The sequence below is a fragment of the Acyrthosiphon pisum genome, chromosome A2 (assembly GCF_005508785.2).
Source record: "Acyrthosiphon pisum isolate AL4f chromosome A2, pea_aphid_22Mar2018_4r6ur, whole genome shotgun sequence".
Lineage (NCBI taxonomy): Eukaryota > Metazoa > Arthropoda > Insecta > Hemiptera > Aphididae > Acyrthosiphon > Acyrthosiphon pisum.
Window position 1 is genome coordinate 111,859,550 of NC_042495.1, and position 24,852 is coordinate 111,884,401.

The following is a 24,852-nucleotide window of genomic DNA, read 5'->3' on the forward strand; positions in this document are numbered from 1 at the left end:
TTCACCAGAAAATTAGAAAAAAAATAACAGAAAATTCATCAAAACTGTAACTTAATCTGCATTAACCAAGATTGATTAAAAATGTTACTGTTAAAGTTAAAAAATATAATAACCACTTCTTGGCCAGAAGATTATATTTATATCGGAATTACGATAACTTCTTATTTCAAGAATTTGTGATGTGTAAAAAGAAAATTTCTGCTGAGATGTAAAAATAATTGTTTCTATCCTGAGAAATATATTACTATATTTATACTTCAGCGATTCAGCAAAATATATTTCTGAATTATAACAAATTAAGGTAAACTTGTTATTATTAAATTACCTCTATCGTTTCTTTTGAAAATAAAAGATTATTCTGAGTATAAAACAAAGACATTTTAATACAATAAAGTATTAAAAAGAAACTTTGACATTGTTCGTGTAACTCATAAATGAAATTCTAGATCTTATTTCACGAATTTGAACAGAAATTTTTCATTATTAAATTTATATAAAATAATGTGGAAAACATAATCCTATTATGATATTAGTGGCTAACAAGTCTGTTCTAACTTCGAGTTATGCATTTATCGGTTTAATACTTGTTTTTTCATAATCTTTAACATGATCAAGACAATTCATAACTCATTCAACGTATTATTACGAACCTTTTTTAAACATAAAAAAAAAAAAATGATATTCAATAAAGTAAACACAAATTCAATGTAGAAAAACATTTTTAATCTCAGTCTAAATCGTACTCTGTAATGTATCAATTAGTAATAACCTATGTAATTGTATAAATTATAAATACCTTTCATTCTATGTACCTAGGTATAAAAAGTTGTATCATTAAAAATTATAAATATAATATATTATGTACTATTCTAAAATGCACTAAACTATAACTTTTTGGTAACGAATCACGAAGAATTTGGAATAATCTCGGCTACAAACGTCCTTATCTGCATCGGAGTTAACATGACGTGCTTAGGGTCAATCGAGTTTTGGTCAGGCCTTGTCAGCTGTTCGGTGCCTGAAGAATTGCTGTTTTCTGGCATCCAAGTAAGTTTAGTGTTTTCCGCGAGCCATTGGTTTCCACCCAATATTGTCTCCTTTAGTGAAACTACACGGAACTTCGTAAACAAGTCCTAAACCAATCAAAAAGTATTGTTACAAAATATTTTTAAAAAAAAAATAATGATAATATTATAACTAATTATAAAATTACAACAGTTTCGATAACTAATCGAGTAAAATATTAGGCTATCATACAACAGTTATAAAACTAGTTAAAAACCTTGATAACCGTCTCTACTCTGCAAACATAAAAAATATTCAAACTAATTCTACTTCTTGTACGATTTAAATAAAACACTTGGAACTCATATATCAAAATTCAAAACCACACAAATATTAAACATTTTAAGGTAAATATGAACAAAATAAATACCAAACAAATGCATACAATTTATACATGGCCGGCGCTATACATTTTTTTAGGGGTGCCCCCCCCCCCCTGGTGTATTCACTATAATTTGCCGACTGAAAATTAAGTGATTTACTAAATAAGGGGCCTCGCTACGGTCATTATTACAGGTCATCATAACAAGGGCTACATTTAGCTAATCTTGTCATAGCCACCCGAGATCTATGTGTTAGTTGTAAATGATTATTAGTGTGAGTGAAATCAAATGAGGGTATCGTCTCTCGTACGCACATATACATGTTTATAACTCGATAAATATATCAATTTCACTACACGAATTTTACAGAAACATACATTTGTCTTTACAAAATAAAAATTAGTTAACGTTGTCTGATCTTGATTCTGAAAAAATATTTGAATTTAGCAGAAAAATGTCTGTAGATCGTACGAAACATTTTCCGTTTTTAATATTAATTTTAATTTTAATTATGATCCGAAAAATTTGATATTTTCAAGTTTTCAATTACAATTCAAAATAATATAAAATTTAGATTTTAAAAAGTGCTTCGTAGGATCTATAGACAATTGCTGGCGAGTTGAATTTTCTTTCAAAATCAAAATCGGACAACGTTAACTAACTTTAATGTTGTCAATATTCTAGGTCTTTTCAGCTAAAATTGACGAAAGTAGCGAGGCCCCTTAATGCAAGTTGCTAAATCATTAGACAGAGTTTATTTAAAAGAATATTATTTTTAAAACAAAATTACAATATTTTTATAATATATTAAGTCGTCATTCTTTAAGAAGAGCCTAATGTTTCAACATGCAATGAATATCAATTTCATCAGTTAAATATTCGTTACAACTCCCGTTAGTGTTCAGAAGACAAATGTATTAACGTATTGAATACTTTTTTTAATTCCATTCTGTAAAAAGCTTTTCAATCTTCTTCGATGGTGTCGATTAAAATCTTCTTCTGGGTTAATATTAAATTTTTTAGCAAAAATTATTGCACTTTCTATTAAATTATCTACTGCCATATTATTATCACTCATTCTGGTTAAACTGTCAATTGTATGTGTTAGTAACATTAAAGCATCAATTGAATTTAATTCTGTAGCTTCTAAGTTTTCTGTGAAGATTTTTATTTTAAACATGACATATTTATAAATGATAAACAAATTACAAAGTCAAAACTGAGAATTTTTTTAGAGAGACCTTTGTAATATGTATCAATAGTTTGTTCATATGATATCCAAACAGCTTTAATTGATTCAGCCCTTGCAGTCCATCGGGTGAGTTTTTGATAGATTAACTTGTTCAACAAATGTATATTCAATCGATGCGCTTGGCATGGAATGAATGGAATTTTGTGCCCAACAATATCTGTTATTCTATGCTGAGTACTATTTATCTTACATGACATGCTACTGGCAAAATCATATGATTGAAACGCAATATTATATATATATTTACATTATATAATTATTTATTGTTACCTATTTGTAGTTCTTAAATATTATTTACTATTATATTTGGTCATAATAGGTAATTAAATTATATTTGAATTTTGAAATAATCATAAATTATAATAAAATCATAATTGCTGATTTGCCGACCGCTATATCAAAATGACAAATTTGCCGACTAAAATGAACCAGGTGTTGTAAGTGGGGAAGGGGATGTCACACCCCCCACTAAAACCGATCATGAATTTATAATCCTAAAGTTACTTTAAATTTCAAACTATGCTCATAAAAAAACAAACATACCTGTACGTCTATGACAACCGGCGTTGACAAATTTTTATTTTCATTGTACTCGAAGATGTGCTCAAATCTTAATAACACCGATCCGTCTTTCCATGGTTCCAAAGTAAGTAACTGTACGTTATTTGGTAAAGGTTTTTTCAGACCGGTATACTAAAAAAATTGTATCCTCAATTAAGATGTTATAAATCAATTGAAAATAAAATGCAAACAAATTATTAATTGCAAACTTAATTTGTAATACATAATTATAAATATTTTGTAAAAAATATATATATATATATATATATATGGGAACTTAAACCTGATTCAATTTATATAAATTTGATTACATTTAATTTAATGTCAGTTTTATATTTTCGTAACTTACTGTAGATAATAATATGCTTCATTAATAAAATTTACATTTTTGATTTACTTATGGACACTAATGATAATTATTCATAAGCTGTTTAGTTTTACTACGTAATTGTCGCAAATTTTAAATAAAGTTAATTAAATTCAAGTGTTTTTTAGTTAAAATCTATTAAACAAACCAGAATAGTTAAATACGTATTTAAAACGATTATTCCCTAATTTTTAAAGTTTTTTTTTTTACTTAACAAGACAATAACTCTTAAATTATGCGTAGAACTCTAGGTAACACTATTTAATTTGACAAAAATATATTGTCTAATTTAATATTTGATGTATTTATTTATTATTTTTTGTTTTAAATGGTAAAAATTCAATGTACGGACTCTGTATTCAGATATTTTTTATATGACTAGAATTGGAAGTTGAATGCTCTTCTAGAACAACGTTTCCGTCATATTTATATAATTTGGTAAGTAGAGTAACTGTGAATTATAAAAAGTAAACCAATTATTTAATCACTAAAAAAATGATTGTTTTTATTATTACATCATTCTAAGTAAACTATATCAATATAGGTATTTACGATTTTGTCTAGACTATTTTTACAGAAATATAAATTGTTTTCTAAAGGGAACACATCATAAAGTCAAGAATTGAGAGTGTTCTTATTATGATTATGATTTATTAATCTTCCTTATAGTTTTTTAATTAAATATTACAGAATTAATGTAATTTTGATTAAGAAATTAACATGTTAAAGCATCGCTAGTATAATTTCTTATACCTCGTTAATTTGTTTTTATATTTCCTCATAACCTATTTTGTATTTGACTATAGTTTGTAACACATACCTATAAAAATAAGTAACACATATTTTGTAATCAAATTGTTTTATACCTTCATAGAACAGACCATAATATTATGTATAGCGTAGATACACATCACTTGGGTTTACAGTTTTAAATTTAAACTAATTATTATTACATAGTTATAAATATTCATGATACGTGTAATATATTTCATGTATTATAAATATAATTCGTAGTTTTTAAATTTATAATAAACATTTTTTTATTCAGATAAATATTTATTTCGTCTTACCTGTAATGCAGTGGATTTCTTTAGCTCTTCGTAAGATACAACACTATGTTTCTTTGTGAAAAAATATTGTGGCCTGATAAGTTTCCTTTGAGCCAATAGCCTTTCTACCTCAAATAGTTTATCAACTGGTCCATAAGTTAAATAGTGATGTCCTCTGGCTACCAAGCCCACTCCAAAGGCGGTCTCATTCAACGCTTCGTCAACTCCAAAGGCATCGTCGTGGAATATCCTTCTGTGTACCTAAGAACGATATATTTAAAGTCGTTATAATGACATCACAAGATAATATCTGATACAATATAATATTATATATTATTATTATAATATGCAGGTACCATGAGCTCGACTTCACCATCCTGAAGACTGGATCCTCCTTGAGACCTGTCGTTGAGAACGGAAAATCGTGTCTGTTCGTCTGTCAACGATATGCGAGAAGTAATTGGATAATAGTTTCCTGATACGTTTTCCACGTTTTCTTTTAACGCGAACGAAGGTCTGTAGTTCAATATACGTTTCAACATTTCTCGGCCGTTCGAATCGGTATAGAATGTTTGATTGTTTTTGTAAAACGGAATTCGAAAACGTGATATGACTTCCTTACCAATTTTATCGCTGAGACAGAACAAACAAAATCAGCGACATTAGATTAGGTCTGATTGGGATTAGCCAACAAAAATTGTTTAATTTATATTTACTCGTTTGGTATGGGTCCCACAAGCCATTCGAATTCGATATGATCATCTCCGTTGTACAATCTTATCACCTGGCTCACCCATTCGTTGCACTCTCTATGAATTTCTTGCACTACGGGTCCTGTAGATCAATATAAATAATGCTATGTTACAATGAAAAGCAAATAACATCGGCGTGACACCAATACAAATCGATTTAATTCAACAAAAAACCCCTAACCTGAGACGCGTCGTGGCTTTTTCTGATTATCGCATACAGAAATAGGTTCACCGTCGGGACGGAATATATATGCTCCCGACGCTCTCTTATAATCTTTCAAGTTATCTCCGACCATACTTTTGTAATATAAAAATTCCTGAATCAAAGGTACTTCCTCGTTATCGACGTACAGTACGAAACGTCTCGGGTCGCTATCATCGATTGTCAGACCTAAACGCTAAAAACAAGATATATTTAAATGGACATATATTGATTTAAAATGGTCCCAAGTCACATATATTTTGTGCGAAACAATTGTATGTTAAATTATTTATATTTTTATGAAGACACGTATTTTTGTTTTAAAAAGCCAGTATAAAGTGTTCATAATAATTATGTGTTAAATGCAGGTATGTTTAATTTATGTTTAATTTAACCTATGTCAATATGTTTACTTACCTACTTGTAATAAAATTTAATATTAATTGTTAAAAAGAGAGAAAATAAAATTTTAACCAAACATAACTTTTTAGGAGAAACGCAACATTTAAAAAAATTGTATAGGTAGTATAGGTATTTATTTATTTGATTGGATATACTTCTAACGGTTTTATTAAATAAGATACATTGATACACTTGTTAAGATTATTTTTTAAATGGCACCAATTCTGGCTATTTATAGAAAATTAATATAATTGATTTTTTTTTTTTATATTTAATCAAATTGGGTCTTTAAAATACACAAATCTTTAAAGACGAAATACGTTTTTTGAGAAAATGTTCTGAAAAATTGATGAAAATAGTTCATATTATGTACGTTTTCAACCATAATAGGTACCTGCAGATTCGTTTAAATCAAAATATGTAAAATATACGAGTTTAGTTATAGGTGACAACAATAGTATATGTATAATAGTGATATAATATTATGTCGCGTATACATAATAATATAACGACCGTGATACTTACTCTATCGCCGATGTCCACGGGACCTCCGGTTTCCGATTCTGCCGACCTCTTGGCTCGTAAGGTGTTTAGATAACTACTACTCGATTCTTTCGTGACCAAATACGACTTGTACCCCAGTGGTGGTAAATCTTCGGCCTGGAACACAAGTTCGACGGTGGCCGACGACTCACGGCCCGGTATACGTAGAACTGCGCTTGGCAAAGGCACGAACTGCACCGTGAGCCTTAGCCCAGACGGGTCGACTACGCTGTAGGCCGTCTCGGAGGGTATGGGTAACCGGACGAATTCCGTGACCGGTCGACTCAACGGGTTGTAAAGGGTCAGCACGAATTGTTCGCTGTGTTCGGACACTCCGCACTGGCTGATGTTCAACAGGTGACAGGTCTTGCACTCTGCAGGAGTTTCCACGCCGGCGGCCAACCCTCTGAAAACGAAAGCGTACCTCTATGTAGTCGTGGTTTATTCGGCGTAATAAATATATTATATTATATGCTCAGTGCCGATTTGGCGGATACGAGCCTTCGTACGTAAGTGACAATGGGGCGTAATATTTATCTTTTTTTAAAGTAGGAAAAAACATTTTCATCACTTCCCACGAAAGAAGTATTTTCGCTGAGTTCTATAATTATGTAAATGAAGTACAAGTATACTTTGTACTTTAAGAGGGTCGTTTTTGGATGATTATTCAATTACTTGTTGATAAATGTACTTTGAAACGTTCACGCCACATTATATTATGTGTAAGCATATTATGATAGATATTTTTAAATTGTGTAAAAATTAACAACTGGTGATTATCTATCCAGATTCGAGGTTATGGATTCTCAAACTTTGGTTTGGTCTTTAGTTCTCAAAATATTTTTTGATAATCACCTGAAATCTACTATGTTTGGTATTAGCCATATGCGAATTGAAAATTACAATTAATTTTTAGAATATTTTTTTCACGTGATTCATGCTGGGTTGCATGAACTAAACATTTAACGAATCAAATAGCGTGGTAATGGTGCCCTAAATTAGAGGTCCATGATTGGACCATTAAAATCGTATTGAACTGCAGTTAATGCAACTTGGCTTAACGTTTCTAAAAGCTATAGATACGCCGTATATCCACGTATTGTCGTAAATTTAACGGGTACACGCTAAAAAACAAACTAGAAACGTGAGTATACGCCGTGTGCCCTAGTAAGTATCTCTGTGCCCCCCCCCCCATAATTATTATATGTATATATCACGCATTACGATAATATCGTGCACGACGCTTCTTCGCACTCTTCGATCGCTTCGCTCAATAACCGCGCGTAATCATTGGCCACGTGTTGTTTCTCTGTACCGGTAATGGCATCGTGATGTTGCATCACCCCCATCGTTTCACGGAGTGGGGTAATTTTGGGCTCGTACTTGGCGCCCGCTAGACTCTGGACTGATAATTGTTTGCAAGTCTAAAAAGTATTAATAATCACAATGGAGCGGAAGGTTGCGATTTATATTATAACGATATTAATTAATTATATTAAAGGTAATAATATTATCGTTAATATAATGTCGTAGTGATGATTGGCAGGTCGAGTATTTCGGTATATCGAGATGCAATTAGAATAACACTAATTATAGAGCATATTAAATGTCTTATGTTAACAGTTAAGGTGTATACATATATTATACCGAAATACGATTAAAATATAATACTAATTATTATAGAGCATATAAAATGTACTCACCTTAACTGTTAAGTATTATAAATTATACCTAATATATATAGATACACATTGATTTCAACGGTCGCGTACCTGTAAATGATTGTTTCCCCTTCGTTCGTAGTACTTTTGTGTGGGCCTGGACGTAAAATATCCAGTCCAATACGAATGTTTGTCGCTTTTGTATGGGAAAAAGTCGTCTTGCTTGGTCGGGAACGTAATTTTCTGATCGTTGACAGCTTTCAGATAACATGATGGTGTAGAGTAAATTGCGTTAATTTTACTTCCGGACGCTTGTTTTGAGTTTATATGTCTACAAACGATATAAGGCTAAGTTCGGAATCCATGAATTTGTTTGATAAAAGGAAATTAACTGTCCATATACCATAATTGTTAATAGTATTAAAAATGTTTTTATCCAAACCAAACCACCGTGCAATATAGTTTTCAAACAATTGTATTGTTAATGATGCAGTGGTAAACATAAAATATAATCTATGCATTAGAGTGACTTGATATCATTTTTTTCCCCGACTCAAATACTCAATACTGCTTGAGCACCAGCAACAACTTTTTCTAATAACTATTAATATTTTGAAATTTGATTTTTCCAAAATATTCCTTTATTACATGATTGCGTTTATTATTTATTTATTCTAGTAGGTAACTAATTTTTTTTCACATAGGTACTATATATTTTATAACTACATTAAATACTAATTTCCAGGACCAATTTTCTATATTAAAACTTAATTTGCAATCATTAATTTTCATTCTTTCATTCAATAAATTCTAGAAATCAAATTTCAAAAATACGAGGTTGAAAAAGTTTTTAACGTGGAAAAACACGATTAGACACAATAATTAACTTGATAAATATAAACACGTAATAATAATATATTATTCAGTGTTTAATACAAAATGTTGAAATCTTAAAAGGTTTTATTTGAAAAGCGTAGATAAATTAAAAATTATAACCATGTATATAGGTACTTTAATAATAAATAATAATTAGTACGATAGCCAGTCCTTCAATATTTTTGTTTGGATGATTAATTAATATTTAATGTAACGAAATGAAATGCATTAAAATAAAAAAATTATTATTATATAAAGAAATTTAGTACAAAATGACTCTCAAATGCGCATACCCAATATTTAATAAAAATCTTTTAAAAGTACCTACTTTATGCATTAATTTCAGAATATAAATTATATTTATAAAAATAAACTTATTCTGTATGAAATGCTCCGACGGATAAAGGTCAGTAAAATATTTTTATTTAAAAACCTATCCTACAATACAAATATTATTAAGGGAATCTAGTAAATAGTGTTGTTGTTAATGCTAAAATTGTAAAAAAAAATTGATTTAGAATTACAACTTTTCAATAATTATTATAACAATAAATATTTCACAATAAAGCAATAAATGAGCAATAAATTGTTTACCTATGCTTCTAAAAATACCCCAGCAAAATAATCAACATGGTTATTAAGAAGACGTCACAACCACATGTGTTGTCTCCGTCTTACAAATTTATACAACATAGAAATAACTGTTTTGCGCAGGACAAATTTTACTTCTTATGTATTTATAGTAGAATTATTACCAAAATTCCACAGCGCATAGGGAAGAACTTTATCTGTTTCGTAGTATAGTGGTGTTTTTTTTATAGCACTAACCAACAATTTTTAATAATTCAATTTAAAGAAAAAAATCTTATGTTCTCAAACTGATAACAATATAACAATATAACAATATATATTAAATGTATATTTTATGTTACCCAAATAATAAATACTCAACGACACAGACAAAGTTCTTCCCTATATGCTTTGTGGAATTTCGGTAACTCTACCATAAGCACAAAGTGAGTAAAACTGTTCCGCACAAAACTTTTTGTGTTATGATAATCATATTTTGTAAGACGGAGACAACACGTCATACGTGTGCGGCGTCCTCTTTAATAACTTATAACATTACAATATTACATTCGTTTATTTGATGGAACTATTGAATTTGAAAGATTATAAATGCACATCATAATATTATACAAATATACAATGTTATTTTAACTATACTAACTTAATTAGTTTATCCATGCTATAAAAGTTAACGGCTGCATCTGCGTATTGGAAATCATCACCCATTGTTAATATAATGTTATTAGTTCGATAATGTAAAGATTGATTGGTTGCATATGCAATAAGTCTTTGAGCCTGAAAACATTGACCATTATTATGATTTCCGATAAAAAAAAAAATCTCGCATATGACGTGATTTGTATTTTTTTGATATATATATATAAATACAAGAAGCGGTCATGTTTCGTCAATTTTAATATAATATGCAGTATGCTTATATGTATGTTCTCCACAAATTATTTGATTCGCATTCGTTGAGTTAATAATTAGTGGGTTTAATTACTAAGGACATTTTTATGAAACAATAACCATAAAGTTGTATGAATTTTTTATTTCGTCTTATTTTAAAATGAGTTGTTCCAGTTTCGTAATATTTAGAAATTAAAATGTACGATATGACTTTAGGATATGAATGAATAATATTATAACTTATAAGTTTATTTATTGAAATTTTGTAAATAATAAAGAGGCTCAAGACAGTTTTCAAAAGTTTGCAGTTTGTAGTTTCTACTACACACTATTATACTATAATATGTTGTCATGACAAAAATTGTGATGTTTTTTATTCTTGAAAATATTAAATTTTTTATCCTGAGTCATAGAAGTAATGAATATAGTTTATACGTATCTTAATACATAATTAAACATGTTACACGATGAAACATAAAATACAAAATTCAATAAATATCTTTGAAAATTCAAATGATTTATATTTTATTAGGTATATAACTCACTTTTTAAATGATTTAGGTGCCTAATATGTACTTGTACTATTGATTTTAAAACAATGTATGTTTATGTTTTTTTTTTTTTAAATCATTTTGTGTATAAAATATAATTATAATTTTGAGAATTTCTAGTTTAATGTTTAAAACAATCAAATTTACTTATAAGAAAAGAAAACTTTGTTTTAAAATAAAACTATATATTTCATATTATTTTGTCCTATCTTCATTAAATTAACTTTGAACCCGGGTCTTAGAAATTGTTCTTCCATAATTTAATATGAAATTCAAAGATGTAAATGTAGTTTATTTGACATGAAGTTTGGTATGTATAAGATTTATATTTATTTAATTATCTATGATAAATTTTTTTAGTTACGTGATTTAAGTATATGAATATATATATTATTTTAATAATTCTGGTCTTACACAACTTATATTAATTATAACTATCAGTTACTTTTGACCAAATCAAAATAATAGTTAAATTTAGATTAATAATATTTATAGTTGCTAAAATTGTGTTATCATTAAATGATTAAAATATACATATCATAGGTATAAAAAAGCTGTGTTCAACCCCTTGAAATTTCTTATTACAACATTATTTTGAACTTCGAAATCTGTAACCATTATTTTCACCATGATATTATATTGTTCATATAAGTTATAACAACACTATAATTTTTAACGCACAACCACGAAAAGCTTCTGTCCTGAGAGTGTTAATGTTGTCCGGTTATCGTATACAATATTAATTAAAAACAAAAAAAATGATCTTTGTTACGCTGCGTTCGAACAATAAAATACCTATTAATATTACATCGTTGGACGTTTACGTGTCATACACTTTAGAACAATATAATATTATACACAGCGATTTAACGATTATTATTTCAACGCGTGCAAGTGAAGTGAAGCCAAAAAATATTATACAAAAGTCATTGTGCGCCACGCTGTGTGTACTAACTTAATGAGTTTGTCCATACTACGAAAGTTAATAGCAGCAGAAGTGTACTGGAAGTCTTCGCCCATTGTTAATATCACATTGTTAGAACGGTATTGAGAACTTTGTTTTTCAACGTACTCAATCAACCGGCTCGCCTGTATGTGTATATACATCGTACGTACATGTGTTTAGTAATCGAATACATAACGTTTAGTGATTTACTTGATTAATTTGTCTAATGATTTGAAATAGTAATTGGCGTCTTGGTACGTAAAGTCTCCGCCCATTGTCAATATCACGTTGCCGTGGTTCTGGTATGCTTTCTCTTGGTACCGCAAGTAATTCATCAAATAATTCGCCTAATTTATTTTGATTTTTTTTTTTTCGTATTGCCAAGTGCACAAAAATATAATATATATATTAATATATACCTATATATGTGTACATACCGCTAACGGAACGTGGCCGACAAAAAATGCATACGGATCGTTGGGCGGGGGAGGGACAAAAATAAAAATGTTTTAATTTTTCAATACCCTACCTTGGTCTCTACGTTGTACTCGGGACTCCTTATGTCGTCCACGATCGGGTTCACGCCGCACACGATGTCGAAACAAAAACCGTCTGGAGCACTGTAATAGTTGTAGAGAACTTGTGTGTAGAGATCAGCCGACGAGCCTAAACCGAAAGTGAAACGATTATGAGAAATGTGGAGTATATAGGTATGACCAACTATATCATAGATGTATATAATTTGTATATATATATGAAATTACGATATTCTGCAGGGTGCTGGGCGAGAAGCGTATAAATCCGTTACCGATTCGATCAATCCAAGTTTATACAATTTACGTTTTTAATAACTTAAACAATTTCTTTAATATTTTAATATTTTAATCTATTATAGGTAATATAATATACAGGCAAAGCCCTTAAACCACAATCGAGGCGTGATAAAATTAAAGTTTAAATCTAAAATAAATATCATATGACTTAACTAAGTTAATTAAAATAAAATAGTAAAAGTAAAGGTTCACATTGGCGCTCGACATCAACCCTCTTCTATAGGCTCGTTGGCTATATTTGTAATTAGTGGTTACATATTATGTGGAATGAAAAAGGAGTAGTGGACCGAGATTAACGGTGAGGTAGGTACCTTAAAGCATATCAATGGCGATTTCAAGTAGAGTAATGGGGGGCGAAAACCCCCTCGAGTTTTGGTTTATTCCTTTATATAGGTATGTTAATATTAAATAATTATAATTTATGTGAGTTATTCAATCGTTGTTTTTGCCAATATTTTGTTCTGTGGCACTAAATTCCCCCCACCCCACCTCCTATGGAAGTTTTGTGAACAAAACCTACCGTAACATAAACTCCTATAAATTTTGTTTGAACATTTAAAATTTACGAAATTTGAAATGTTGATTATTCGAAAGTTAAATTAAATATCTTAAAATTTGGCTTGATCGATCTCAAGTAGACATATTAACGAATTCAAATAATTTTTCAGAAGTCTTATCATGTCTTATCAAGTCTTATCACGTTATCAGGTCCGTCGGTATAGGATTGACAAAAAATAAATGCAAATGAGCATTTACTATTATTGTTTACCGTTCATGTACGCAACATCGAGGCGTTGACCTTTTCATGCGCGTTCGGGAAATCTCCGCTATTTATTTTATACACATGCACACACACTAATGATCACTTACTACGGAGACACATTTACATTATGTATAGAATTTGGAAATTGCCTATTTTTAACTCCTTAAAAACTGTCTATTTGTCACTCACTATGAAATATAATTTCCGTAGTGCGCACACGCTCAGGCAAAGACGAGATGCTGCATTGTACCACGCATGTTAGCAACCTCGGGACATAATTTGGTGGCGTACAAAGAATTTTAAGAACATAACTTGCAAAGTTTGCAAAGTGCAAATTTCCTTTTGATAAGCTCTTAATCGAGCTGCTTTGAATCACCAGAAATATGGAGATTCTGGAACATACGCTATGCTCAAGAATAAGGCGAATAGGACCACAAAATCACGTTTAACTAACAGTCTTAACTGGAAGTCTATAGACGACCTCATAACTAAATCGAGCGTTTTAAACGTTTTACAACACACCATTATCTAATATAGACCGAGGCAAGAAAGGTTATTGAGGGCCTCGATTCGTTCTTATCAAATATACCAGTTAACTTATGTTTCATAATGCAATACCATTATTTCATTAATGGTAGCCCAATTTTCGTCTACCTCTCGTCGATAGCAATGATCAACTTTATTTATTCAAAACTTTTGGTAAGGTTTCGTTACATACCTATCCAAGTGTTATACTCATATACTGAAATCGACTGTTATGACATTGTGTATCTAAACGGGTGTTACTTTTTATACCAAGGTTATAAACATAGTATTTATTAAATGGAAAAATCATGCAAAATAAATATATATTTTTTGTATCTAAATCAATTATATTTGAAAATATATTTTATTATATTTATCAAATGTTTTGCTTTGTTAGTGTATTTACAGTTATTAAAAATAAGGATTTTTCAGATTTTTTAGGATTTAAATTCTTTTTTCTATTAATATACTCCATAATATAATACATTATTATGATGTTATTTTTTTATTACAGTAAATATGCTAATAAATAAATTGACCAACTATTTCAAGGTAATAATTATAAAAAAAAAATAAAACATAATTAAAATGGTTTGGAACAATAAATAGTATTGGCGTTTAATAATTGTATCCCAAGTGACGACGAACGTCACAAAATATCGAGCAACCAACGAAGGGTTAACTTGAAAGTATCAAAAATATATATGAATGTAATGAATTTTTGGATTATTTCAATTTTATTAGAGAAAAGACGACGTTGAGGTTAGTCAAATAACACGGATAAAACAATCTCGTGTTCATGATATTTTAGTTCATAGGACTTAATACCTAAAGCTCCAACATTTCAAATGAATAATATAATATAAGTCCCATCTGAGTCAAAAGATATGCCTGGAGCGAAATCATACCCTTTAAAAATTCATTCATCAGGTTTTCACAAAATAAATTCTCATTGGACTTTCATAACCAAAATATATTCTCTTAAAATGTTTGGTAATATTTACTATTAGGGAGTATCGATAGTATAGAAAAATGCTATGAAAATTAATTTTTGTATTTGCAAAAAGGTAATATTGTTTATTGAGCGGTTTGAGAGTAAAAACACCTATTATCAATGTTGTAGAATACAAGTTAATCTGTGTCTGTTTAAAAAGTCAGTTTTCGATATTTTAATAATTACCAAACTCAGTAATTAAAATTCAAAAATACCACAATTTTTAGAGCTAAATATTGGATATTGGTGATAAAATATCGAAAATCAACTCATATATACACGCCTACTCTTCAATTAGTTAAATTTGTATAAAAAGTGATCATAATTCGTACAACAGTATAATGTCACTCAGTAAATTATATATTTTTGGAAATACGAAACTTCAGTCTCTAAAATTCTCATTAATTGTAATTAGTGTACAAAGCTCAGCATTATTAACATGTACATAGTACGTGAACGTGTGAGCTCAACTATTCTTTTATACAGTCACTCACACTAATATCACTTACTACACACACATTTACACGACCCTCATACACACACATAGAAAATTGCCTATGTTGAACTCCTTAAAAACAGTCGGTATCCAACCTTCTAATTATCACACTTATATTATTATGCGATGAATATGCTGGTACCCACTTCCACTGTATAGATTATAAAATATAATATACAATCATAAACAACGCATTATATTATGTGCACGACAAAAACGTTATTGTCTAGAGCCAGTAACATTAATTACATTATGTAACTATGTAACCAAATACTAAATAGACAATTTTTATTATTATTGTAGTACCTATACACGTCATTACATAATTTCAAAATAAATAAAACGAATTGTTAAATCAATAAACATATTATATGTATTGTTAATTTATAAGACTTAATATACCAGTAAAAATATTTGTGTTGTTAATTTATTAAATGAATCTTAAACTGTCAAGTTAATGAACATAATATATTTCTTATCATAAGAATTTTAATGTACTAATAACACAAATGTCGTTTATTTGTCCTAAATGGAATCATTGATCAATACATTTAGAACAACGTAAATAATGGTATCCATATTTTGAAAACCAGAAACAAAACACATATTTTATAAATATATTTAAACAACCAAGAAAATGTAATAACAAAAATTACCAGGATAGCAGGATATTTGGTATGAATTTCAAACAAATGAAAAATTATAATATTAACCAGATAAGACATTATTTTATGAACTTATTGTGGGGGGAGCGATGAGTACAGCGGTCACGATTACTTGAAGATAAACTCTACGGAAAAATAAGGTTCTGCATAGACAAATTAGTGAGTGGAGTAAATTAATTTAAATTGATGAAGTGGGTAAGGAACGCTGGGCGGGAGGATTATGTACAATAAAATATTACAAAATTAATTTAAAAGATAAAATACTTCCGGACGAGTGGATAAGCTAATTAAAAATGTTGGCCTAAAAACGAAAGCCTGTAATAAAACAAGTATAACGAAATTAGATAATATGAAGTTTAAGATGATTTTTAAAAGATACGATTTGGATAATATTGTGATCCATTTTGTAAACACGACTTGCGATGGCTAATGAATTTAATGAAATAAATTGTATGTCAACGCGTGTCGTGACATCGCGAGTACATAATTTTATTAACGTGGTGAGATTAAAGTTTTCGAATTTTCGTTACGCATTGAACCACATAATAGTTCCTAAATATAAGTTATCATTCATCGATTATAAACGATATAATGAATAAATATTAAATAATATTACGTGTAGATAAACAAATACCAAATAAATACGATAATGCAACAATAATATTATGTACAACGCGTCAGCTTATTTTTAGTACAATATATTATTATAATCATGTTTACCGTATGTTTTTACCATCATCAAACCATTAATACCTGTCTTAATGAATTAATTTCAGACTAAACCATAAACAAATCCAAATCCACGTCCAAATAATTAATTACATTTTAAATAAACCGTGAAATGCATTATTTTATCGGTTTAAGCTTGAGCACGTTAACAGTATATTAATTTATTGTGCATACCTAATGCCTTTAAAAAGAAGCGATCGACTAAACTCTTGTTTGGAAACAATATTGTGCTTATTAAATTAAAAATCAATAATATTATAATTATTGTATAGTTTATAAGTCTTGTCGTCTTATAATACCATTTATACAATAATTCAAACATCAATAATCAGGCAAAGACGAAATTGGATATTCAGCACTCGTTTCGTTTCGTTTCGCATAATCTGACGCAAGCCTGCAGTATTATTTTAGAAGTGTATTTATTTTTAAAATTTTACAACGAAATTACATTTAAAAACAATTCTAAGTGACATTTAACATATGTTTACCCAAAAATAGTTTATGCTTATTGTTCAAAAATAAATGCATTAACAAAATATATTCTTCTCTGTTTTTTTGTTACAACTCAAAGTATTTCAAAATATATGTTTTTTAAACTACTCTAAAATCAAAATTGCTCTACTCGAAGTGAAATCTGTAGTATGCGAAAATTCTGCACCGAAATTGATTTACGAGAGAAAATACTTCGTAAAAATATTGTAAGACCAATAGCTCCGGGCTCTGTCCACGATAACAAAAATATAACCAGATCATAAAATATTATTTCTATTATTACCATAGTTTTTCAACAAGAATCGTAGTATTATAATAGGTATAATTATTTTTATTGGTTCAAACTCTAATAACCACGCCAGGTGGTTTACTTCAAAGTCCGATCTCATAATTTTTTGTCCACGTCTGAAGATTTAATCTCTCTTTGAGTACCTACGTACAATTTTACTTATCACAACAACAACAGATGCGGTGTTCGTGTTTAAAGGACGGATAACATAATAAACGAAATTATTATTATATTAGTAATTATTATACACTTGGTCCGACGAACATGTTCTCTAACATATTGATGTATTATAATGTAATTACCGATATTGGGACTGGACTGCCAAATCATCTCCGCCGTCTTGTTCGTTAGCCTTTGTATTTTTTCCTCGTAGTCTAGCCGTCCAAAAAACAGACCGTCGTAACCGAATTGTGAGAACAACGTGGCCATTTGCCTCGAGTGGCCAAATGGATCGATTTGCCACCCGATGTGAGGTCTTCCACACTCTCCGAACGTGTCGTTTAACTTTCTGTAAATAACGAGCCAGTGATATCAGTTGTTAAGCTATATCACGTAAATCATGTAGGAGGTATAGATCTATACTATCTACTATCTCCTATATTGGCGCAAATAGAGTGGGCTAAGAAGGACTTGGATTCCCCCTAAAAAAAAAAAAAAAAAACTATGCCGAGTAAGCAAAAAGCGCTAAGTAAGTATAATTTCTTTCTACAATTTTAAAAATCAAACTCAATAAATATTATTAAAAAAATAAAAATGATTGAACTTTTTTTGTGGCACAGTATTTCAGATAGGTGATATACAAACACGCACTTTAAGAACTGCTGAGTTTTCCGCAGATAATGTGGTGAGAGAATAATATTATGAACAAACAGGTAATATTTTACCACATATAAACCAATATAATATATGTGTTTTTCAGCAGTGTATTTTTCTCAGCTTAATATATATATGAGATAGTTGTTGAATGTAAATAATAATTTGAACTTGTGTATCGATAATCATAGTTGCGGTAGAGGGTTAGAATTAGACTACGCCCAGTTTCATTTTTAATCAATTTTACGAGTTTCCTCAAAAGATGTGGCCTATTTGCACTTATATAGGTCGGTACCAAAATGGTATACATTTTGTACAGACGAAATCGTTAACATATAATAATTATGTGCGCAATCGTTCTTAATAATTATCATTTCCATTACTTTATTACCAAAACAATATGTTTATAAAATATATAATTGTTTTTAATCACTCGCCGTACACGTAAAAACCTGTTTGCGGTGTATAGTGTTGTAGGTGACTACTTTGATTGACGTGTATGTTGTACACCGGTCTCGGACTGTTTCGTATCGGTTCAGAAATATTTCACACGTAATTTTTGTTCCGACTTAGGCGTTCCCTATTAGGCATATTGTTCGCAAATGCGTGCAAAATAAACGTCAAACAAAAATTCCGACGAATGTCGTTTGTCATATTTATTCATTAGGCTTATACGGACGACGAATGGTCATTACAGGCGATGACTGCAATTCAAAATACAGTAACCATAACCCATTACACAGGTGGATGCTGATAATAAATTGCTAAATATGTACGACGTATTGGGTTTAAATATTATAATATTATGATAAGTCTGGCCGGTGATGACGACACGCGGCTTCGTCCGTTGCGTGCACCGGCCACCGAGCAGGAATCGGACGCGTTCATTATTATTTACCTTAGACCCCAAGTGAACTGGTCGACAATGGACATGTAATTTGCAGCTGCCTCGTCGTTCATGCTCCACGCGCCGCCGATGAACTCCAGTCGCCCGGACGCCACAAGGTCTTTTACGATGCTCTGCGTATCCTCGGACTGATCCACCCACCATTTCCAGAAGAACGCCGTCTCCACGTAGATGAACCTGGAGAGACGTCCAAAACACGTTGATTACGAAAGTTCAGCGAGTGGTGGGGGGGGGGACTTGATTTTTCTTTTCAATTTTCTATCGACAGATTGTAACGGAATATGTTTATATCTTTTGTACGTACCTTTTGTTCGGGTCTTTCGCCAGTTCGGTAATCACAGAGTCTAAAATGAATTGCACCCCGGCCAATTGAATGGAACTGTTTGCTAAGCAAAACATAAAAAATAAAACGATTAATACAAAAACCGTCACACAAACAGCAAAATGCCATTGTTTTGTGGTTTTTTTTACACACGCCATTGGTACTCGCGATATTGTATAAATCCACAGTAAAATTTAAATTTAATTCAGTTTCGCTTTATTTCAAAACAGAATTATTTGTTTTATGATAAACTAACCAAGAAGAGTTTGAAACACTTTTCATGTTAAATTGGCGTTACAATTTTAATCATCAGTTTTAATATTATTATGTATTGGTTTATAGTCACTATATATATATATATATATATAGGAATTATGTATTTATGTACCTATATAACATAAATGTATTAAATTTATTAATAATATAATAATTATATTGTACATTATAATTTCCCTTAATGCTATGAGCTACAATTGCCGAAACTCTTGTAGAATAGAATCAGTATTTATTTTACTATAGGTATCGCTGGTATCGACCGACATTTTCAAATCATAAAAGACATGTATATAATTATATACTATATATACATGTCTTAAATTAATTGCGTTTTACAATTATAGTTAGAGCAGTTTTTCCAACTGGAACTTAAAATTTAAAAAGTTTGTGTTTTAATATTCAACAATATTATGCGAATTTTAGGTCATTCGTTTAAGTGTTTTATCGTAGAGGTTTACATATTTGTTTGAATGCCAAAACCATTATTTTTAATTGTATATTCTAAAGCAGAGCATTCATCTGAAACTTTTAGTGTACAAAATATCAAATATCAAACTAATAGTTTATTATAGTTTTATTTATAAGCTCTTAGATTAGTAAATAAGTACATCACTGCAATTTTCAGAGTTCTCTTGTGACTTCACTTCTCTAAACTTTAAATACCTACTTAAAAATTATAAACTATACCACTCACACTTTCAAAAAACCATTCTGCTTCGGAATATAAAAAATACGTGTATAGCTAATAAATTTAAAAATATTAAAAACCTAAAACACTTGGATGAAAATGGTCAGATTAACAAAAAGTGTTTAAGAAAAATACATTTAAATAAAACATGGATTAGCCTATAGTTGCTTGCTCTAATACATATCATATCATTTAAATATAGCTGACTCATAACTTAGGTCTTAATATATACGATAGACTATAACATATTATTGGATATTATTATAGATTTTATTATTGTATTGATATAGTATTACGTACTGCGAGCGTTCAAATAGATCAAAGTTGAACTTTGGAGTTTTTAAAATTGAAATTTTTAATCTATTGTAGGCATACCTATATAGTATAAATAATAATATAATGTAATAATTACTGCCAAAATAATATTGATCGACGGTCTTCAGCCAGCCAACGTCATCGTGTGTATGAGGTATGAAGTGCACATTGAGATATCCTTCTTTGACTGGATGACACGACTGAAAAAAAAGCCATATAGAAATAGTAATATAATATTGCTATACATATAGTAAATGTTCACCGTTAAGTTGTTCTACAAATAAAAAAATTGTGCAGCCAGCGTCATTATTGTTTGTATACGTGCTCGGTTTATTTAATAATGTAGGTAAGTTTACCCAGATAAAATACGCCGCGTTACCCTATTTGGTAGTTTCTCAGAAGTATACCAAAAAAGTTGCCGGACTCGTCGTTTTCAATTATTACAAAATAATAATAATAATATGTTTAATTTATGATTTCTCGTTAAACGTTTATCGGTATTCGTTGTATAATAATAATATTCGAAAATGGTTTTACTTATTCATGAGGAGGTTCTCATTCTCCGTAGCTGGTTTACATAATATATAGTTTTATGTCTTTAACCATAGGTACCCTAGTAGTTGTTTGTTGTATATACTTGTATATCTATTATAATAAATGTATATTGTATGTACGGAATACCTCGGTAAAACTAAAAAGAAAACTTAACAACCAATCAATGTTTACGACCGGAAAAATATTTTACCAACTAAATTATCGATAAAACATTACAAACGTATGGCGTAAACCTCGTGTAACGAGGGTAATATTTAATTGTATTAATTTAATACTATACGTTTTGCAGCGTTTCATATTAGGTACCTATTTCAATATTCTCGTTTTATTCACGAATATTATTTACTGATAATAATTATTATTAAGTGGGTACCTAGGTATATACATTAATTTTTATTTTTATACTTGGCCATATTATTTAGCAAGTAAAAACTGGCAAGTATATAACTATTTTCATACACACAACATGAGTATTATATACAAATAATAAGTTGTTCAATCAAATAAATAAATACATTTTCAATAAATATTTTTAATTAAACATAAAGACAACAAATCATTCGTAATTTTATTTGTAATTAAATATTGTTATCATATTATAATGTATTCTTTGATTATTAACAGTGATTAATACGGAGGTATGATAACTAATAAGATTGTGTTACATAATATCATAATTATAGTAATTCCACATAATGATTATAATATGTATTTTATTGACCAGTATTTTTTTCTATCGGAAATACTGAAATATAGCCAAATAAGTCTGATTTTTTTTTTTTTACTGATTTGTATTTTAAATGAAATTTTATCGAACATTTACTATATTACTATATTATAGTATTCCATCGTGACTGCCATCATATAAAAACCAAGAGCACCTATACTATAGTACCTAACTAGTTTTAATTTTTTTAATTCTTGATATTCGGCATCAAATCATTTGAAATTGGACTGTAATACAATTAGGTAATTGACTAATTATCTACATTTTATTCCATTGGTAGAATAAACACGTTTTTTTATCATTGATGCTCATAATATGATATAGGCAAATTTACGGTTTAATTAGTTTTGATCTTGTACACACATTTAAAATTCTAAACGATATCTATTTTTATAATATTGGACAAAATACGGGTAGAATAAAATTATTGTGAACTGTGATTTTTGATGGTACCGTTTTTATATCACAATTCCGTCCGTTAAAATGTATTTTATATTGGCGCAATGTTTTATGGATTTTACAGCTGTACGGAAATAATAAAATAAAATAAACCTATAGATCAACAAACGGTCCAGAAAGCTCCCACAAAATGTACAATGTACAAACTAACAACTGCATAATATTTACCTACCGAAACAATATTCATGAATTTAAATTGATGGAGATCAAAGTTGAAATAATAATAAAATTATGTTAAATCTCAAGAGGTGAAAAAAGGCTTCTTCCGATTTAAAATTATTAAAACTTCAATTAATATGTATACAAGTGTTATGTCTTGTTGACTAACCATCATAATGATATTATACACAATACTTCACTATTATCTAATATTTGTATAAATTATTTATTTTTTTTTAATTATTTGAAAGATGATGTTTAACCATAACAGTACCTATTATATAAGATTGTTTATTATGTAGACATTTTTAGCCTTATTGGTCGATTTTTTTTTCCTCACAAATAACTTTTAATTTGATTGTTTTGTGTGAAAAACTGTAGGTAGGTACAATATTATAATTTAAACATTTGAAAATATTAGAGCTTATTTAGTACAAAACCGTGTAGTATATTTAAGAGATTCCTTTGTTATTCGACAAAATATACGAAATCGAGTTCTACCAAAACAAAGGGTTATATTCAATAGGTTATGATCTTATTCAACTTTAATACCGCAACTACACTCCCTATATAAATTATCCTGGCGATAAATATTTTTTATATCGTAATTTAAATATCTATGCTAATATTCATAACATTTCATTAGCGCGTTGTTTTTGTTTTTATGAAAATAATATTATAGGCGTTTATAATATTATTATACTTATTAGTTATTACTATTCAAAAAACCTCAAAAAATCAGATTTTTGTTATTTACCAATCGTTAATATCAATTTTAATAGTAGGTATTTAATATTTATACAAAAACAAACTTTAATTACTAGACAACAACACGTTTGCTTAACAAATCCACACTTCAGAATTTTCGTTTTAAATTATCATCTTTTGAAGAATTAATAATTTCGTTCATCTGTTATTTTATGTGTACAAAATGTTGAATAAATACTAAACAGATATAATACAATTTAGCAATTTATGCACGTTGTATCATTATCGAATGAATGACCTTAATATATGCTATGTAAACGATTACTGTTTAACTCAAATATTGATCATCAAACTTTTGATTACGATTTTTATGAAATAAAATATGTAGTATATACCTGTGGCTTAAAAGTTTTGTAATACAAGTATATAATATAATCGAACAGTTTACAGTGTGTAAAAAAAAACATTGCAATGCTATAATTTTAATCGGTTGACTGCGCGAGTCTATTATAATTAATATTTAATTCTGTTTTCGATATAGCCATATAGGTATCTACAAAAAGTACCTATATCGATGAATATTACTAAATAAAAAGTATACCTAGAGCACCTACCTAGAGTATACCCAGGTATACTGCAGTATATAGGTAATAATATATTTTAGTACAAGCGTAGGTAAGTACTGCGTATCGTACTGTATAACATTATAGTCGTACACGATGTCCGTATAGTTTTTGACGCGGACCGAGATATTAGACCGCGGTTTAGCGTGAAGTTTTAAATTTTAAATACCTCGTATCCACATTTTGCACTGGGTTCGCTTTTTCTCCAGGGCACGGCGTATGCACTCGTGCAAACGATCAGCACCAGCAACGCCTTGTCGACGGAGCAATGCATAATGTCTCTCGAAACGATTAATTTGCGAAACGGCTTATCTATCTGTGTGCACTAAGACTCAACTAATAAAAATAATAACAAATGTAATGTATTATTTTCATCGGCCACCGAGTGCAGCGGGAGCAGGACGAGCGCGAAATCGACAACCGTTGTTGCATTAGCTGAAGTCGGCTGTTGTAGCGGTTGCCGACTGAAACGGAGACCGGACGTT

At 29.4% G+C, this 24,852-nt stretch overlaps 1 protein-coding gene across 3 annotated transcripts; it reads right to left on the reverse strand.

Moving 5' to 3' along the window:
* Window positions 1-701: 701 nt before the first annotated feature.
* LOC100159559 (lysosomal alpha-mannosidase) lies at window positions 702-24,852 on the reverse strand. 3 transcript variants are annotated; one of them, XM_008188943.3, is made up of 16 exons: window positions 24,537-24,852; window positions 21,234-21,336; window positions 19,840-19,921; window positions 19,527-19,712; window positions 18,118-18,323; window positions 12,559-12,695; window positions 10,285-10,418; window positions 8,289-8,508; window positions 7,741-7,940; window positions 6,499-6,922; window positions 5,551-5,767; window positions 5,334-5,451; window positions 4,974-5,250; window positions 4,639-4,878; window positions 3,184-3,333; window positions 702-1,133 (listed from the first exon to the last, which is right to left on the reverse strand). In XM_008188943.3, the coding sequence occupies exons 1-16, from the start codon at window positions 24,639-24,641 to the stop codon at window positions 906-908; spliced, it is 3,027 nt and encodes a 1,008-aa protein (XP_008187165.1). In that variant the 5' UTR covers window positions 24,642-24,852; the 3' UTR covers window positions 702-905. The 3 variants fall into 3 exon arrangements, with proteins under 3 accessions (XP_008187165.1, XP_016663245.1, XP_008187164.1); XM_016807756.2 differs by lacking the exon at window positions 10,285-10,418 and adding an exon at window positions 12,039-12,172; XM_008188942.2 differs by lacking the exon at window positions 10,285-10,418 and adding an exon at window positions 12,240-12,376.

Bases quoted from the DNA above. Each gene is read 5' to 3' on its own strand.
- LOC100159559 (XM_008188942.2), bottom strand. From the start codon at position 24,641: ATGCATTGCTCCGTCGACAAGGCGTTGCTGGTGCTGATCGTTTGCACG. The intron at 4,879-4,973 runs GTACCTGCATAT...TATCGTTCTTAG, and splicing joins ATGGTGAAGTCGAGCTCATG to GTACACAGAAGGATATTCCA. The intron at 3,334-4,638 runs GTAAGACGAAAT...CAATTTTTTTAG, and splicing joins AGAAATCCACTGCATTACAG to TATACCGGTCTGAAAAAACC.